General features: G+C 39.9%; 1 protein-coding gene across 14 annotated transcripts in view; it reads right to left on the bottom strand.

Annotated features, from left to right (window-relative positions):
- The window catches only part of NRXN3 (neurexin 3), a gene marked incomplete at its 5' end in the record, with an annotated part of 1,519,183 nt that overhangs the window by 1,057,470 nt on the left and 441,739 nt on the right, over positions 1–19,974 (bottom strand). For all 14 annotated transcript variants that reach the window (XM_081291921.1, XM_081291923.1, XM_081291922.1 and 11 more), the window contains 2 exons: positions 12,865–13,248; positions 17,466–17,904. In XM_081291921.1, coding sequence (XP_081148047.1) covers positions 12,865–13,248; positions 17,466–17,904 — 823 coding nt within the window. The remainder of the gene's footprint in view (positions 1–12,864; positions 13,249–17,465; positions 17,905–19,974) is intronic.

Here is a 19,974-nt window from a genome sequence, read left to right as displayed (position 1 = left end):
CCAAAGAAGAACCTAGAAAAGTTCTATGTGGATCCCAAGGCCAAAAGAAAGCATTATAAGACTATAGTTCATGATAAAAGGAAGATTTATTGTTCTCCTTCGCAGAAAGGTGAGCATCATTGTCACTGGGACCAGCAGAGAATACTGTCCATGAGAGAGTGGTCTCAGGAGTGGAACACCTAGAAAAGCCTGGGTGACCTTGAGCGTATTAGCCTATCTTTGACCCCAATTCCTCAAATGTAAGTTAAGAATGAAAACATTATCTATCTCATTGCATTAAATAAATAAGCTAACTACATCTAAGTTCTTAGTACAATATATGGAAACAAGTAAATGTTCCCAGAGAGTTCATACAATGACATTATGGTTTTAGTATAGGTGTCCCCCAAAATCTAGTGTGTAAGAAAATGCAAGAAAGTTCAAAAGTGAAATGATGGGGTTATGAGAGTCTTAGACTAATCAGTTCATTGATCCACCAATGGGAATTAACTAGGTGGTAACTATAGGCAGATAGGGGGTGGCTGTAAGAGGCAGGTCACTGGTGGCAGGCCATTGGGGTTTATATTTTGTCCCTGGTGAGCAGAGCTGTCTCTCTGCTCACTACTTGCCATTTCCTGAGCAGCTTTCCTCCTCCACACCTCTCCGCCATGCTGTTCTGCCTCACTTTAGGCCCAGAGCAATAACTGGCCATCTATGGACTGGGACCTCTGAAACTGCGAGTACCAAGGCAATGTTTCCGCCTCTAAAATTGTTTGATACATTTTTAGATCACAGCAACAAAAGCAGACTAAAACAAAGCAATTCAGGAATTTTGTCAAGGAGGTGTGTAGGCTTTAGATATTGAGTTAGACTCAACTGCTATAGGTCCTTTCCAACTTATAAATATTAACCGCAACTCTGATAAAAGGATTGATTTCCTTCCAACCCTTAGAAGGGTTTTCATCACCTGTACAGCTATCAGAACTGTTTCTTATCCACCTTTTCTCCTCCCTCTTCTACTCTTAACATTGTTCTTAACTTTGCGGATTTCCACAGGAGGGAGCTCTATCTCACAGTGGCTGAGATGCTAGATTCTTTGTAAATGAAGTATTATTGTAGAACCCAGCAACAGGAGCAGGGGTAGCAGACAGCCAGCTGGAGATGAGGTCACTTAGAGTAGCATCCTGCTACCATGGGGATGGTGACATTAAGAGTCAGCCACTATCTTCAGACCCAGAAAGGATGTCTTCAGGGGTGAAAAGAATTCAACCCAACAAACATCAGAGCACTCTTCTTTCCTTTACAATATCGGCTGATGGAGATAAAGAATGTGCCAGCCTTAGCTACTGTCAGTATGTGGCCCTGGGCAACGATAAAAAAAAAAAACAATATTTAAATACCAGTGGGCCACAGCAGGACATTTTAGACAAGGGGCCTGTGGAGAAGATTAAAATCTGAAAGGCACAGAACTCTTCTTCCCTGGGGGAACGGAGAAGGGGAACATGTTAATCCCACAGATTCCATAAGGTTTCTGATTTACTGGCCTCTTACAAGGCTCTGTTGGGGTTTGTCATTTTGATGAGAGTGCCTTGCTATAAAGGTTAAATATGTTAAGAAGCATGAAATGATCTCCAAGAAAGATGGCATCCACTTGCCAGGGAAATAGCTATCCAACACCCCACAGATGGGGCCCTTGAAGAATCGTTCATATGCAAGGTTTCCAGCCTCAAGTCCCAAATGCACTTGTCACTCCAAAAATCCTCTCTGTTGGACTGGGCTTCCCAACTGTTCCTGGGGTAAGATGGGGTGAGCCATGAAAGACAAAGAAGAGAAACGTATACATATCTGTTGCCTTTGCATGTCTTATCTCTACATCATTTGCCCATGTTTCAAATAAAATTTACCATCAAATTACTAGAGATTGATTGAATGTTCTTGCCATAATGCCATGATTACACTCCTTAGGAAATCACGGGAACATAAACATATCTTCCCCAAATATGCACAGATATTGCTTTCTTTTATTTATGTATTTATGTATTTATTTATTTATTGTGTGTGTGTGTGTGTGTGTGTGTGCGCGCGTGCGTGTGTGTGTGTGTGTGTGGTTCAATCCCCAATTGAACCCAGGGCCTTGTGCACACGAGGCAGGCACTCTATCAACTGAGCTATATCCCCAGCCCCAGATATTGCTCTTTCTTACAAAAATCTGAATGTACATAAATAAAATGAGGGCTAAGAACATTATCTGCTATTCTTTGGGCCACTCATTTCTACCTGGAGATCTCAGTTTCTTCATCTAAAATTTGAGGTCTGGGCAGTTTTGCTAGATATCATCTCAGCCTTTGTTCTACTGGCAAGATAAATAATTCTATGACATTTTATACTCTGCTTGGTTTTCTTTTGGTCAAGGGAGTTTTAAGTCTTGGCTTTTGGAGTTTCCACCTATGCGTATTACACGTCTGCTGTTTCTTCCCCTTAATGACCCAGAACCTATGATAAAACACAAGGAACAGACATTCCAGAAACTGGAAGGGAAACCACACACATGTGATCGATGCAAAACTCACACACACTGTCCTCAGTATTGGTGTCAATGCTATAAAACCCAAAGGAGAGACTCAAGTAGGGAAAAATCAGAAGTGTGATTTGCTTAGCTCTCAAGAATGGATTTTTCAGTTTAATCTCAAATCTGACCACTTTTTTTCAAAAGGAAGAGGTAAGCAACAACTCACTTTTCCACCAAAGGTGGGTCAAAGCTTGGCTGAGATCATCACAGTTAGAATAGAACATTTTAACAGTTCTTTAAAATCCTGAGTCTGTAGCAGATCATGTCTGGACTCATACCCAAGCCATTTGGAATATGGTAAAAAGCATGCTCTCCTGTGCCCTAAGGAATCACCTACTCACTTGTATTTAAGTGTTTTATGTGCTGAAACCTAGAAATCATATCTGGGCCATTTCTACAACAGAAGAAAAATGGGGGGCAGGGAGAAATATTACAGCATTATCTTTTTAATTCTTGAATGACTAAGCTCTAGAGTCAGAAAGGGGGCACTTTCATTTAATTTATACATGTGCACCTATGTACTTTGACCCTATAACAGAGACTTCCAACAAGACAATTAAACAGACTCTGTCAATAATCTCAGTAATAAAAATGGAAACTGAGGCATACAGAGAGAATAAGCCACACATTCAAAGCAGCACCAAAGCAGGTATGGGTCTCACTCCTTGTAGCCTCTCCTTGATGGTCACCCCACTTCTCCTCTCTCCTTCCAAGAATCTCCAATGACTCAAGATAGGTGAGTGAAACAACAGGGCCTCCATGCTAACCCTTGTTCTCCCCCACTGTGTCCACCCTTCTGCTGTGAATTATTGGTTACTAAGTCTTATTGACATTGCTCCTTTTATATTATTAGAAGTGTCCCCAAATCCAACCTCCATTGTCCTTACCTTGGTTAGGGCTCCTTTCTCTCACTTCTGAATTAGCACTGATAAAAACTGAACTAACTTTTACACTGATCTTTCTATTGGCCTTCTGTTGGAATATCTTTTCCTCCTGAATGGGATACTCTTTGTCCCTGACTGTTCTATCTGGAGAAGAGATTCCTGCTCCTTTCCTAAGCCTCAGCTAGTGCCCCACAATCTGTGATGCTTTCCCAGATATTTCTCCCTCCATTTGTGCTCCTCTTTCCCTGGATTTCAGAACATAATGAGACATTTGTGAAGAGAATCACAATTGATGCCTTTGTATCCTGAGTCTTCAACAGGACTCCTGGCACATAGCACTCGGTCGGTCTACTTTGGAAAGAATTTGACTCTGAATTTCTTCAACTAAAATATGCAACCTGCAGGGAGAATGTGAGGGTTACATGAACCCGGTGTCTATCAAGAACCTAACACAGAATAGGCACATAATTTCTCTCAATAAATGGAAGGTCTCTTAACTTTCCTTTCCTTTTAATCCAATTCGGAGCAAAGAAGGGTTCATCTAACTGTGAAAAGAAACACGATGTCAGAGATGCTAGAAAAGCCTGTGACAATCCCCTGGTGTTGCATTTCAAAGCACTGGTTTCTCATAATTTAGCAGCTCTCAATTTATTGCACTATAATGGGTAGATGTCTGTTGGCAGTTAAGTCGCTTTTAGCGAATGTGGTAATAAAGGTACAGAATGGCACTGTGAACAGCCACTGTACCCCTGCATTTGACAGCACCACACAGAGCAGGCTGAGGCAGGCAGAGGAGCAGGTGTGCCAGGGTTCATAAGTGGTAGTCGTGAACTGCACCAAGCGGCAGACCCTCACAGTCACAGACTAAATGCAGGCCTAGGTGCAGCTTTTTCAAAGATTTTCAAAGTCCCTACTCTGTCAAGACCCCGAGAGTTCTGACTCTGGAATAACTAGAATATACTTCCCTCTCCTTCAGAGTAACAGGGATATCTCAGACTCTGATTGGGTGGAACAACTCATTCAATCATTCAATCCTAAGACTGTGCAAAGGGAAACTTGCACAATTGGAAGAGGAAAAAAAAAAGCTGAGTCTGAGCACTTAGGAATACATTTATATGATTTGAGCAAAAATAGGTAAGAAAAAGGAGATATGTTGATGTTGATGAATTGCCCAAATTGCCCATTTCTTGAGAAGCACCTTTCTCAGATAACATGTCATTATTTACCAAAAAAACAACAACAAAAAAAAAAAAAAAAAAAACAGGCCAGATGTAGTGATATATGCCTATAATCCCAGAGACTCAGAAGGCTGAGGCAAGAGAAAGTTTGAGGCCATTTAATGAGACCCTCGCCAACTTAGCAAGATCCTGCCTTAATATTTTTTTTAAAAAATTTTAAAAAAACAACTCAGGCTGTATCTTGATGGTAGAGAGCCCCTGGGTTCAATCCCCAGTATTGCAAAAATAAATAAATAAATATATATATATATATATATATATATATATATATATATATATATAAATTTAAAAAAAAAGGTAAGCAATGAGTCACAAAGGAGACCGGCTTTTAATCCTCTGAAGAAAGCCAAGGTTCTATCCATTAATCCATCAATTAAGTCTTATGTTATCATGGCCTAAAGTGAACCCAATATAAGAGGCATTCATTTCCTTAGGAGAAAGAATCAGAGAGGTGAAAACCTCATTGCACTTCCTGACTCAGACAGTTCTTCAGATTCAAGAAGCAAGGACTCCCATTCCTGTCCTGCCCTTCACTCACCTTTATCCCTCTACTCGGGAAAAGGGAAGACATTGCCAAGCTGATGACATTTGAGTTTGAGAGTTGAAGGGCCCTGAGAGAGCATGAAACTCAATTGTCTCATTTTATTCTTGCAGAACAGAGAGGCTAGAGGATCCAAATAACTATCTCAAGGTCACAGAGCTAAATAAAAAGCACCTGGATATCCCTGGCAGGTAGGAGCACAGTCATAAAGCAGATTCCCTCCTCAATGACACTGAGACCAGTAAAAGCAATCAGTATTATTATATTTGACCTTGGAGTTCAGGACTCCTATTGCTTCTACACCAGTGAGTTGCTGTGAACCAAGTCAATCCAGAACCAGTCCTAAAGTAGTATGTCATGTTTTTGTATCTACTTTCTAATTGTTATTTGTTTCCTATAATTATTCCATGAATCATTGTCCTTGGTAGGTAGCATTACAGTTTGCAGATTAGTTCTCCATCTCTCTACTAGACTGTGAGCTCATGGGGAACAGGAAACATGTTCTCTACAAAGGTACATCCTCAGGACTTAGTGCATCAAGCCTGATAGTAAAGAGCTAGAAATCTCTCTGGAATTGTATGCTAAAGACCCAAAGAACCACCACAGTTTGATTTCCTACAGGTTTTGTCGAATAAATGTTACTAAAATGAAAGCTACTTAGAGTAGGAGTGTATTGCATGTACAGAAATTATAATGCTTTAATTTTAATACTCTAAGGAAAGCACAAAATGAATTAAAATTTTTCATAATCATACTGCATGCTCTCTAGTTATCCAAAGGAAAGATCAGTGTGGTTCGACCTAGAATGATAGTAGCAGAGAGAAGTAGACAGATAGAGGATGGGTTTACATGAGGAATTGTCTGGACTTGGTGAGACAAAAAAAAAAAAAAAAAAAAGCTACAGGGAAGAACTCAAGGTTTCTATTTTTCACTGATTTGACTAAGACACCTATCAGATATCCAAACAGAGATGTCAAATAGACAATATAGAAATCTGGAATTCCAGTTGAGAGTCACCGACATATAGATGACCTTTGACAATAAGGGGACCAAAGAAACTGTGCTTATATAGAACAGACCCAAAACAGAGCCCTGGGCCCTCCAATGTTTAATAACACAGTGCAAGTATGTATATAAAAATCATCTTAAAATCCAAACTTTGTATATATGAAAAGGAAGCTGACTAAATATAACAGGAAATACAATGAAATAGGAATCAAAAATCATGAGTTCTAACCATTCAACAGTTACTCCACATTGAACTCATGATAACTTCTCATAGCTTCCAATTCTCTACCTATCAAAATGAAAATTAAGTACAGGTGACATCAATGATATATGCTAATCCTGCTATTTTTTGAAGTTATGACATACACATGGCATATGTCTGACATCCAAATAACACAGTCCAGCCTCAGTAAGAATAGTGTCTCACCCTTTTGAGGCAGAATCTTCTGCCACGGCCTCAGGCATACAACCACAATCTCAGGGGATAGCTGACATGGAGTCCCTAAGCAGGGAGGGGAACTGTCAGTCTTCACTCCCTTTCTATTGAGTAAACTCAAAATACCTGCTTTCTTAGTTTTTAGTTGGTGTTATATGTCAGGTCAATGGAGACCCAGAAAAAAGCTGGTTTGTCCTCATTGCCATATTTTCTTGCTCCTGTAAATTAATGTTCGGAAAAGCACCCAATTTCCAAGATTCCAGATATTAATTTTTTTAGCAGACATCAGGGGTGGTTAAAAAAATAAAGGTAGAATGAAAAAATATGAAGTAATTCCATTTGGCTGGGTATACACAATAAGATTTGCCTGATGGGTCAGGGTACCCTGGACCCTAACCATAGAAGAGCACTGAGGAAGTAGTAAGATTTTATACACTTAAATGTATACATGCATGTGTGTACATATGTGTGTGTGCAAACCACACAGAACACTGAGGCAGGAAAATTGTAGATTGCAACATGGTATTCAATGGAAAAAGTAGAACACACAATTGTACCCATAGCAAGATTATAGTCATACATAAATATGACTATATTTGGTTATATGGTTAATAATTGTGTTGAGCTTTTGGTAATTTTCCCATTCTTCCTACTTTCCTATATTTTCCAAATACTATATATAATATTTCTATGTAATATATATTTGTATGTAATATGTGTATATACTTCTTTTACAGAATGTATTTTTTGAGAAAATGAAGGCAAAGGCTGATGCCTTCAAGGAACACAGTGATACACATTTTCTGCGATGGCCTACAAGTGCTGGTGATTCAACTGATTCCCTAGGCTTTAAGTCAGGGAATCATTTGAATTCAAGGGAGAATTCAGATTAAAAATAAATAAATAAAATATAAGGCATCGTTTTTGTTGCAACAAGGATCTAAGCTGTTCCATTGTACAGGCATCTTTCAAGAGAATCAGACTTCTCACCTCTTTCTAAAGAACTTGGAAAAATTGAACTTCATCTGTTCTCTTGGACCTACCATGAATACTTGCCCTGCATGAACAAGAAACACCTGAAAAAGCCTCCTCAATAAGAGAGACTATCACTGTACTACTGTATGCCAGCCACTGTGCTTACCTTGAGATAGCTCTTCTCATTCAAACTAACATCCTCAGGAAGTAGGCAGAGGGTGGTTCCAACTCACAAATATGCACCTATGAGCTTCCATCTCTGGTGTAGTAATAGACAGAGGAACCAAACTGAACCAAATGGGCTCTCTATTTGGAACATGCTAACTTTAAGTGAAAAAAAAAAATCTGGAACTAGAAGTTGGAGGATCTCAAAGAGTGCCCTGGGGTTTGTACAGCTGCTCTGCTTCTCTGTTCATTTGATTGAAATTTTCCAGGTAATCATCCAGTAAATCTACTTCCTTGATACTGTTAGCCATAGTTCAGTCTATAGTTTGTCATCAAGGAATACTTTAGATGGAGTAAGTATAGTACTTCCATTGTACAGATTAGAGAATTCAGACTTAGAATATGTACTTATTGTACATCATCTTGCTACGAAGTAAAATAGGAATCAAGGTCTAACTCCAAATGCCATGCATGCTATTAACCATTGTCCCATTCTGCCTATAACCCTTGTACTATGGGGTTTTCTTTTTCTTTTTTGACATAAGGATGGACTTGTACTGAGTCCTATTTACTTTCTTGCCAAATTAATGCCACATACATTTAGAAAAAGTCATACAGGGAAGAGTATAAAATCTGAAGTAACTTCTAATTTAAGCTTGATGGTCCACAAATGAATCAAGCATTACACTTCCCCTATGGGGACTCTCACTAATTGGACTAAACAATTTGGCTACATTGCCAAGGATAATATGCTTATGTTGTCTCCTGTCAAGTTGATTGTACTTCCTCGAGAAGGAAAATGTCCAGAAAAGAGTAACAACAAACTCAACAATGCCTTCCGAACAACAGAACTGCACAGACTAGCAGGTGGTCTTCCAGAAGATTAAAGCATTTCAACTCAACTAATTAGCATTAAGTAGTTATAACAGAATTTTGCTTTTTAGATCACGGGGTTACTTTCCACATCACCATGAAAAGGACACCATAGTAGCTATAGAACTAATTGATCAGGATGGGTAGAGACCTCTACATCTTCTTAGGTCACACTAAAAAGAATCTGAATACAATATCAAGTCCATTTTTCAGATGTCAAGATTTAAAGTTGTTGGCAATTGCTGGAAAATGGGTGAAAATAAAAAACATCATGCTCTGTGAAATAGGCCAGCCTCGAAAAATGGAGGGTCTAATGTTTTCTCTCTCACATGGAAGTTAGAGCAAAGGGAAAAACACGTGGGTGAAGGGGATCCGATACCAGAAAGACAGAGAGAAGATGAGTGGAGTAGAAGGAGAGTGAAGGGGAGGGAGGAGGAACAGGAAAGGGAAGAGATGCAAAATGAATTTGACAAAACTATGCTGTGAATGTATAAATATACCCCAGTGAATCCCACCTTTATGTATATATATGAAGCATGAATTAAAAATAGATAAAGAAATAAAAGGAAGACCAATAGAGTAAAGGAAGGAGAATAGGTGAATGCAGGAAGAGAGAGAAATAGGTGGCACAGGGCACTGAAATGGAGCAAATTACATTTTATACAAATATGACTATGTCAAAACGAACACAACCATCATAAGTAACTACATTGTAATAATAAAAGTGTTAAAAATGTACATAAACACAGAAATAGAATATATGGAGTTGTTCATCTTCATAGGCAGAAAAAGCACTCTTAGGAGGGAAGAAGCAAAAAGTCATTCAGTTTTACCGGAATAGAAAGATACTCATGCTAATTAATCCTAGTCCAAATACCAGTGTTATTTCCTAGTTTTATTCTTTTATCTTTGGCTGACAACTTTGATCTGAGAGTTGTTCCTTAGATTAATCTTGTTTAAGTCCTTGAGCAATTTTCATCTCGATCTGACCTGAGCCATGCCCACTTCTGAAAACCAGTTTTAACCCATGAACTCCAAAATTTTCAACTCTGCAGGGCACACAGTATTGGGCATTTTCCTAAACTCATCACAATTAGTACTAAAGAAGTTTGAAGCTTCTTGGATAAAAAAAAAGCAGACAATGGTAAACAAAGTGACTACGTTGATGTTATGGTAGGTGGGAAAGCATCCCTTCATCCAAAGGATAAAAAGAGGATGCCAAACACTTCCTGTACCACTCACCAGAAATGCCCGTAGTGACTACTGAAGACCTAAAGAAGGAAAAGGTCATATAGCTTTGTGGAAATAGGAGCCAAGAAACCTTGGATCCCCTTCTCCCTAACATCAACACCCTATGTAAAAGTGGCCACTCCACCTTTTGCCCTACATCTTCCCTAGAGACCCCCACCATAACATCTACCACATGTTGAATATTTTCTTTGTTTCTCTAAGAGGCACAAACACCCCTGAACAACAAATAGGAACAGTATCGATTTTTTTTGTAGTTGTTATTTGTTTGTTGTTTTGTATTTCCAGCGCTGAACATAGTGCCTAGAATATATTAGGGCCTCAATAAGTGTCTTTATCCATATTAAAAAATGAGTAAAAGATGCTCAGTCTCCACCACGGAAATCTCCACTAAGGAATGAGTTTCAATAAGAGCAAAACAATGTCATTGGGAAGCTCTATTTTCTTTGCTAGCAGAGTGGAGTCCTATCATTTTTACACTCCACTGATTCATTCTGAACATGGTGTCAGGAATAATACAGGGGCAAAAAACAATTAGTGGGGGAACAAAACAATCAGCCAAACCGTCTGGGATTTGAGCGATATATAGATCAAACATCTTAAATTTGCTAAGCTCTTTCTCGTTTGGCCAGAATGGATGACTCTTGGCTTCACTGTACCAAGAATAATTGTCCCTCATATATCCCCAATCAGCTGCCCTTTAATGACTAGTCAGAAGTGACAACGTAAAAGGAACAGTGACTTTCATTGTACTTGGCAAATTTTGGATGAACTCCCATTAATTTGCCCTTGGCATATTATAGAAACACCTTACATGGCCATTAATGTCGCTGCTCCTCCCTGCCTCCAACAACAACAAGTCCTCTGACTAGCAGAGATACAAGAGAAATAAGTGAGATGTCTGAGTGACCTTTGCTTCTCACACCACTTCCATAGATGGTGGAATAACCACAATACCTAGGCTCACATCAAAAGTCTCATACATTCAGAGGTCAAATGACCTTTCTATCTTCCCAAACCAGCACCAGGGTATGCTACCCTACAAAGATATTTGGAAAGAGTCCAGGTACTTGACAGACTTATGAGGCCCATATGGCCTATTTCTATTCCAGATGGCTGCCTCCTCATCTCGGCTCATGTTCTGGTTGTTGCTGCTTTGACAAAGTAGTGAATCTGCATTTAAATTCCATAAACTATAAGAAAGTTCTAGGCTTCCACTTCATCCCAAGGTCCTGTATCTGTTTTTGGTCTAATTATATTTAAAAAAATAAAGTTTGCCATCTCTTGAAATACATGTTAACTACTAACACAGTTGACCTCATAGAAACCACTCCTTGGAAACACCAACCAGGATCATCCCGACTACCAGACTTCTGATACTTGGACAATTTCTGGTCACTGGTGGTCTTTAGAAGGAAGACCCCGTGGGTCCTCAAAGAATTCTTCTCTTCTTAATCTTCATGAACTCCTGCTTGTTCACCAACACAGCCTAAGATGCTGCCTTGAATTATTGTCTTACTGCTTCTTGTGTAGATATCTCAGCTACATGCAAAAGCTCACTGAAGGTAGGAGCTATGTCTGTTATAGATGCCATATCCTTAAAGACCTAGAGCTATGTTTTCAGCAAATATTTGGTAACTATGTAAAGTATACTTTCATATAATATAGAAGCTGTCAGCCCATGGATAGCCAACTTGATTTTGTGTTTTGGGGCATATAAAAATAAGAGACCAAGTTACAGTCTGAATGTGGTCTATAAACTGAACCTCCTTGGCTAGATGTCATTCCTTTGCTAACCTTTATCTCTGCTTCTTGCCCAAACTGTATTCTGTGCATATGGAAGATACTTAAGTGTAAGCAGAAGGGACTCCCTGTAGTATTCTGGCCTGTTCTAAAGGGTTGGCTTTACCTCTTTAGCCACCTCTCTGGGTCCCCTTTTCATTATGGACTTTGTTTTCAAAGGAAGAAAGCCTGGAATCCACTGTGGACTTTGTTCAGTTCTTCAATACCACCATGTCTCTTATATCTGTCCTGTTTAGATCACACTCCTTCCTGCCACTTCTCTGCCAAGGCAGCTGCTATTCATATTTCACCTCTTATCTTAGGTATTTTTTTTCTTTGAACAAGTTTTATCTGGATCCCTATAGTACATTGAGTGTTCTTACAAGGGTCTCTGGAACTTTCTGTACTTTGCTTCAATAAAGTTGACAATAATAACAAAGCTGATATAATAACTACAATCTTCAAAGAGTCACTAGTGGTTGTTAAATGCATACCGTATTTTAGGAACCTATTAAGTCAGATCATCATTGATATCTGGTGAGGTGGTGCCTAAATATCACCATTTTACAAATGAGACAATCAAGTCTCAGAGATACTTATTTCCTTCATGAGGTTCACATGACTCCATAAAGGTCAAACTTCTCATCTAGTCTGGCCCCAGAGTTCTGTGTTTGCTACCCATCCATCGCACCACCTCTTATGAAACCCACCATGTTTATCATTGGTTATTTAATACCACTAGGCAGCAAGCTCTGTAAGGATAGGCATATATCCATCTTGTTCGATATTCTGTTTTTAAAGCCTAGCCCAGGAGTTAGCATGTAGAAACTATTCAGGAAACACAGAATAAATGAAACAGCCAGCAGACTGGCTCTCCTGGAATCTCAAAGAAGAACGATTCATCCTCTCTAAAGAGAAGATACCGAATCAAAAACATATGAGTATAATAATATCTATTTTAAAGTTTTTCTTTCTTCTACCTAACTCTGGCCAAATGATGCTAGGCACTCAGAACTAGAATGGTGTGTTCTGGAAACCAGTGAACCCAAAAATTCCTATTTGGAAGAAGAGTTCAGGTGGAACAAAGGCTTGGGCTGTCCAGGGATACACCTATAACACCCATTTCCACTTGGACTGGAGCATGCCACCTGCGAAGGCTGACTCACCCCTTTCGCAGGTTCTTCCCCAGTAGCCCGTGCCTGTGCAGTCGCAGATGAAGCGGTTCCAGCCGTCCTTGCACACAGCGTTGTTCTTGCAGGGGTAGCTGTCACACTGCTTGGCGCTCATCCGTGAACAGGAGGACTTGACGCCCGCGGCGTTCTGCATCTCCGCCAGCTGCCGGATGTTCTTGCTGCGCCCGTCGATGAACAGGTCGCGGATGCAGCCCACGTAGCCGTAGTTGAGCATGGCGGTCCAGAGCTCCGTGGGGAGGATGAGGCCAGCACGGTTCTCCGGCAGCCCGCCCAGGTACATGTCTCCCTCCAGGTCCAGGATCTCGCTCTCCCCACTGGCGGTGAATGGCGTGCGCCTGCTGTTCACTGATATGGTACCTGGGTAGGAAGACATCCGGAGTGAGTTAAAGGTGCTTTGTGCATCTCAGGTGAGCACGCTAGGAGATTAGCCAAATGAGAGGAGCCCAATAGGTGGGTTCTCAGACCATCACTATCTGACCGAGAGAAAGCCACGCAAGCGACGGAACAGCATGCTGCAGGATGGTGTCATTTGGTTCCCATCCCTGCCACCTAAGACAACCAGGCCTCCAGGGAGACCAGAAAAAATCCCACCGCCTAACCTCTAGTAGATCTTTTCACTTCCTAACTGGCTTGGCTGAAAGGTAGAAGAATCATCATCATCAATCATCATCATCAGGTGAGGGCAAAAGAGTTCCTGCCTGAGTTAAAACCCCTGCTTTTACCACACATGAGCTGTAGAACCTTGAAGAAGGGATCTTCCTGTGCTTCAGTTTCCCCTGTAAATGGGAGAGTGATTTTCCCCACCTCACAGGTTGATGTGATGGTTAACTAAGTTAATCCTTATAGGAAAGCGTTTCATAGGCCCTGGAATAGAATAAGGGCTCTGTGTTTGCCTGAATCCTCTTCACCGGCTCCCCATCCCCCAAAGGATGGGACTTCCTCTCTGCCTCCCCCTCCATGCAGTGATACACTCTAGACTGGCCTCAACTACCACCCTAGCCAGTGAATATTTGGGACATTGCCACTGGTAATTTTTAACTGGAACATGTTTCTTTATTCATGTTATACAGATATGTCAGGCATCTCTTCTGCGTCTGTATAGTTCTAGGCACAGAGATGAGCCTGTCCTTCATAGCCTTTTTCTCTTTGGAGTTGATACTACAGAACACAGACACACAAAAAGTAGTCCAGTACACAAGAGAAAATAACTAATGGCAGGTGCTATGAAGAGAGTAAAATGGGTACAGGGTAGCAGCCCATGTGTTCTAATTTAAGGCCTACCTAGGTGGGTGACAGCCGAAACTAGTATTGAGAAAGTCCAGGGGTAGAGATCATGGAAGGCAGATAGAATGACACACACAAAGGGCCTGAGGCAGGAAGGAGTATGATAGGAGAGGAGGAGGTAACAGGGAGGGAGCAGGAGTTGAGGCCAGGGACATAGGCAGACCCAGGCAAGGGCTGGATTATGGCCACCATCAAATGAGATTTTAGAAGGTATAACTAGTGCCTGACCTGGGAATTTGTTAGTCCTAAATGGTTTTCTGACCCTAAGATAGTCATTGAACCCTTTACCTCTTAATTTCCTGAACTGTAAAATCAAGAAAATGTAGGGCGATATCTAAAAATGCTACCAGAAATTTTGAAAAAATATATATATATATTTTTTTTTCAAAATTTCTGGTAGCATCCATCAGTCAGCCTTTACTGACATCAGTCTCCTCTGTCTGAGTCTCAATTCCCTCAGCTAAGAAGGGTATATCCTGAAGGCTCAGAAGATCAAATGAGATCAAGAACGTGAAATGTGCTCAAAATTACAAAGTCAACGCCACAGTAGAATGGAAAGGACACTGAGGGGCCTCGTGGGCAGGGTAAGCTGACAATCTGTTCCCCACCTCTATCCTAGAGGTTTCCTGCTGTGCCTTGACTTTATAATGTCCTGGTTATCAATTTAAGTATTTTTTGTGCTTTTGTTTTTATTTTTTTTTTATTCATTTATTTGAGGGGACAAAACCCAGATCCTGGCACAGGCTAAAGCACGTGCTATGCTCTACCACTGAGCTACACCCTCAGCCTATTTATGTACTTTTTTTTTTTTTGGACTTGACCCCGAAAAAAATATTGTGAACTAGGATATATTATTCTCTCTATGTTACAAATAAGGAAGTTGAAGTTTGTATCTCTTACTACATTCTCTTGCACAGTTTCCTTTTTTTATCTTCCACATGCCTATAAATATAATCTGATCACCAGCAAAAAGGGAGGAACATCTATTGCCAAATAAGTACTAGAATCCATTTAAAATTTCATGCCTTAAGTACATGCTGGGGAAAATCTGTCCTCTGAGTATGCTGCCAGAACTCTTTTGAATGTACTTGTCAGTTTTTAAGACTCACTTCCCCAATGGAGACTATAAGATATTATATATATATATATATATATATATATATATATATATATATATACACACACACACACACACACATATATGTGTACATATATAAATATGTGAATATACTATCATATAAGTTTTTCTAAATTACCTAGTCATATTCTGCAGAATGCTCAGGGAGGTCCATATTGTTTTTGTAAATATTCACTTTCACATAGGTTTGTAACTGAAAAGAGCCTACTAGGAAACATCTTCGTGAAGAAATGACATTTAACAGGCCATATAAAAGTGTTAAGTTACACGGTTTTCTTAGGATGATTATTTGTTTACTTAGTAAGTTTTCATATTCTTTGATCAAATGCATCAGATTCAAAGAATCACTCAATAGTGTAAGTTGCCAAGTAAAAAATTTAAGGCTTCTAAAATCCAAATATATTTTTCAAAGATGGGCCCACTGTGATGTTCCTAGCTAAAAAAAAAAAAAAAAAAAAGCTATCCTATTTGAAACAGCAATTAGTGTTGGAAATAAACAGAAATAAACACATGGCAATTTGATGTGTTCAGGCCTATGTGACACAAGTAGGTAATTTTGAAGCTGTGTCAAGGTTAGTCACACACAGAACTCATCCACCATGACCCATCTTCACATATGACCTTATCCAATAGCAGTGGGTTTTTAAAAGAATTTTTAAAAATAATTTTGGTAATATGAATTGTAATGCATTCTGATGTCATATATAACAAATTAGAATAAAAATTTAAATAATAAAATAATAATTTTGAGACAATTTTAGCTGTACCATGCTCACTTATTATTGATCAACATGAGAGAGGGATTGATTTAGCCTCCAAAGAAAATTATTTTTGTGTGTCTTTTTCTCTTTAAAAAGCACAAACTGTTCATTCTTGCTTAACAAGCACATTTAATTTGAAGCCTCTTGGTTCCGATCAGATTTTAGACAATCAATAGAGGTTCCTACTGGGCAATAAAACATGCAGGGCTGCAATCTGCCACCCATCTGCCCTCTGTACAGAGCCCATCCTGTTCCTCCTAAGGGTAATGTTGCTTATCTCTGCCATCCCTTTACCTCTAGAATTGTACAGAAAAGCATCTACCAAAACTCAGCCATTTCTAGCTTCCATATATTGGGGATCCTATTACTTCCTCTTGCTCGCCAAGTGTAACCTGGAGAGAAAATATCCAAATGAAGACTTGTTCTTATGTGCACAGGAGGATGAATCCCTATAAATGTGGAAAATGTAGCCACATCCCTCTGGAGTATATACTACCTAAATGGGAAATCAGAAAATGAGTCTGAAATTCAAATGCTCTAATTACTGCTCTTTGGTTTTCCAATAGCACAGAATGTGACCTTCATTGCCACAGGGTCCCTAGAAAGCTAGGCAGACTGTTCAGTCATTTGAAAACCCCAGACTCTCTATAGTGCCCCCCCCCAGCCCCCACTCCCTTTGTTACTGTTCCAGATTGACAATGTAGTGCCTGGGGCTACCTTGTTTGATCTGCGGCTGCAGAAACAAACAAAGCCATTTAAACCAAATGTAAAAGGTTAGGAAGAGGAAGAGAGACTTAGTGAGGTCTGAGCAAAGGGTAAAATACAGGCTTTCACACCAAAGGAAGGCTTTAAATTGAACATGACTTCAGGAAAAATCAATTTGCCTTTTCCTTTCTTGTCATAATTTCTCCCTGCAACGTGACTCTTGCCAATTATTGCAGGGCGGATCTTTGCATAAACTCTTGCACAGTGAGGCATATCCTACAGAATAATCCCATAATGCAGCATCTGTGATGTCACACTTGGTTTCCATGGTGATGAGAAAAAGAAGGAGAAGAAAAGGGGGGAATGCTGTACCAGTGACATGACAGTTGCTTTGGGGGGAGGGGTGATGCTATTTGTAAAACTATCCTTAGTTCCAGGGTCTTAGAGTTGTCCCTGAAAGGATCGCACAGAGCAAGGGAGATGAGCTGGAGAATGTGTAGCATCCATGAGGAAGGTGTTTTGTTCAAAAACAATGTTACCACAACCATTAAAGAGAAGAGACAAAAAAAATCAACAACCCTGCAAATGCAAAAATTAAAATTAAAAAATAAATAAATAAAGCCAGGAAGAACTGCAGTGCTACAGCTGCCCTCTACCCTCAGTCACACACCCTGGCTTTTCCCTACCTGATCTGCCATCGCGCTGAATATCCACATGGTACCATTCCCCATCATTGGCTTTCTTCTGGGTGGCTTTCACTTTGATGGTGCCTGAGCCCATATCGAGCAGCAAGTACAGGTTGCCATCGAGAAGTTCCACAGCAAAGAAGTCAACTTTTGTGTTCTTTTGGCTCCGAGCATCCTTCCTCTCTTGGGGCTTCCCATGAGTGAAGAGGATCAGGCCATTGGGCTCAGTGGTACGGAAGTCAAAGGAGATAGAGCCCATTCGTTTGGTGTTCCATTTGGGCAAGCTGATGTAAGCCTCTGGGGTCTCAAAGTTGATGGGGTCCAGTGTGGCCACATTCTCACACTTGAACACAACTTCACCATAGATTTTCATTTTTGTGTCCCCAATCCGTGCCAGACGAGACAGCTCCAGACGGATGTCATTATTCTTATAAACAACCTGTCAAAAGCCAAACAAATGTGCCATATGAATCAATCTCATGAGCAGCATCCATCCATGCACCTGTGCACTGAATAGGCCTCTGCATTCCCATGATGCTTCTTTTGTCTTTCTCCTTCTGGCCAATATCTTGTATTGACAGAAAGTTATACAACATGTGTGTGCAAGTTTTACTTGCACAAGAGATTGAATTGAATGGATATAAACACTTTGATACAAAGATATTTACTGAATCCTTAGTAAAAAATCAGAAACAACCTAAATGACCATCAAAAACACATGGCACATCTTTATAATGGAATATTATGCAGCCTTTAAAATGAGATATTGCTTCTGGCTTTGACCTGAAGGCCCTCCAAGTCATATCATTAAATGAAATCAGCAAGAAACAGAACAGAATTACATTATCATTGTATAAAAATGGGGAGGGATGGGGAGAATTATTATACATGTTCATATAAGCATAAAATATCTTTGAAAAGAAGCACAAGGAACTATAAATTTGTCTCTGGGAATTGGATTGGGAGGGAGACTTACTTTTTGCAGCATCTTCCTGTTTCATGTTTTTAAAATCATTTGCATACATTTCTTTTTAAAAAAAAATCATGAGTTTTTGGAGAAGAGGATCCATGATTTTTGCACATTGAGTGTGTGGTGGTAGAATGAGATAGCCTGAAACCCTGATTCAGTCTGTTGGGGACATTTATTTAGTTGAGAGTCAGAATTAACAGAACACTGTACCCATAGTGATTTGTCCTAGAAGGGGGTCCAGCAGGGCTCTCTGCCCCTACATACTACCCAAGGCACCAGCACAATTCTTCCTGACCATACCCGTTGCCCAGAGTGGGAGACTAAGAAGGGAAGGAGAGGATGCCTCACTCAGTCTCATCCTATTCCCCAAAATCAGAATTTCAAAAATTTTTACTCTTATTAATATACTTATTACTCTTATTAATACATTGATAATTTACTCTTATTGATATAGCACCCTGGGACAGGTCTCAGTTTTCTGATCTTTGACAGCCAAAAGATAATAAGCAGGGAGAAAAGTGGAAGAAAAAAGAACTAAACAATGAATGGGGTTTAGTATGTAACCCCTTGTTATTTCCTTTCTATTATCGTATTCAAATTCTAAGCCAGGACCCAGATTTAGGTCTAAACCCTGTGCCTACTATTTTCAAGCTAGATATCTTTGGCAAAATAACTTCTATGGGTCAGCTTCCTCCTCTGGGCATGGGACTATAAGGGTAAACTATTTTGTAAGAATAAAATCATTTAATGCACATAAACCATGTAAAAAGAGCACACAGTAAGAGCACAATGGCCTGGGCTCCTTGGGAGGAAGTGTTGGTTATCTTAATCTCATTTTATTCTTTCCACACCTCTGAGAAGCCTGCATTATCGTTTCCATTTTCAGACTCTTCAGCAAGGTCTAGGAAGCAAAATAAGTCTCACAATCTATTTCAGTGAGAGAAAAATAATCACATGAGTCCCTTCAGTTCATATCGTTTGATCCCTAACACCCAACTAGAACAATTTCCCTTTTCTCTTCCATCACCAAGAAAGAACCAAGCTAAAATGTTTGCCTCTTGCTAGGTATTACAAGGTTACAAGAGGGCTATATTACTAAGAAAAAGCTTTAAAAATGCTTCCCCAATTATGTAACCTTGACAGTGGACTTAACCATCACCAATACCACTGAGAATAATAATGATTTCATCATTTATTGAGCACTTACTATCAGGTGCTGTAGGTAAGATTTATCACCCGCCAGCCCATTAAGTCCTGACAACACCCACTTGGGATACCTATAACCATCCCCTCATTTTTCAGATGCAAAAGTAGACACAGGAAGTAGTTGACAAACTAGCCCATGTTCACAGAGTAGGACCAGACCCAGGTAGTTGGCTCCAGAAGCCACACTTGAAATGAAGCCTCCTCAGAAATGCTTATGAAGCTCATTGTCATCTTTGTGGAATGTCAGTCATACCCAGCTTTCTTGTTCTAGCTTCATGGGACTGGCCATGCACAAAGGGAAACTGCAGGATCCTCAGGCAGATGCTCAAGTGA

This window comes from Spermophilus citellus (genome assembly GCF_964194105.1).
Source record: "Spermophilus citellus genome assembly, chromosome: 4".
Lineage (NCBI taxonomy): Eukaryota > Metazoa > Chordata > Mammalia > Rodentia > Sciuridae > Spermophilus > Spermophilus citellus.
The sequence above is the reverse complement of the archived record's forward strand: the minus strand, read 5'-3'. Positions and strand labels throughout refer to the sequence as shown.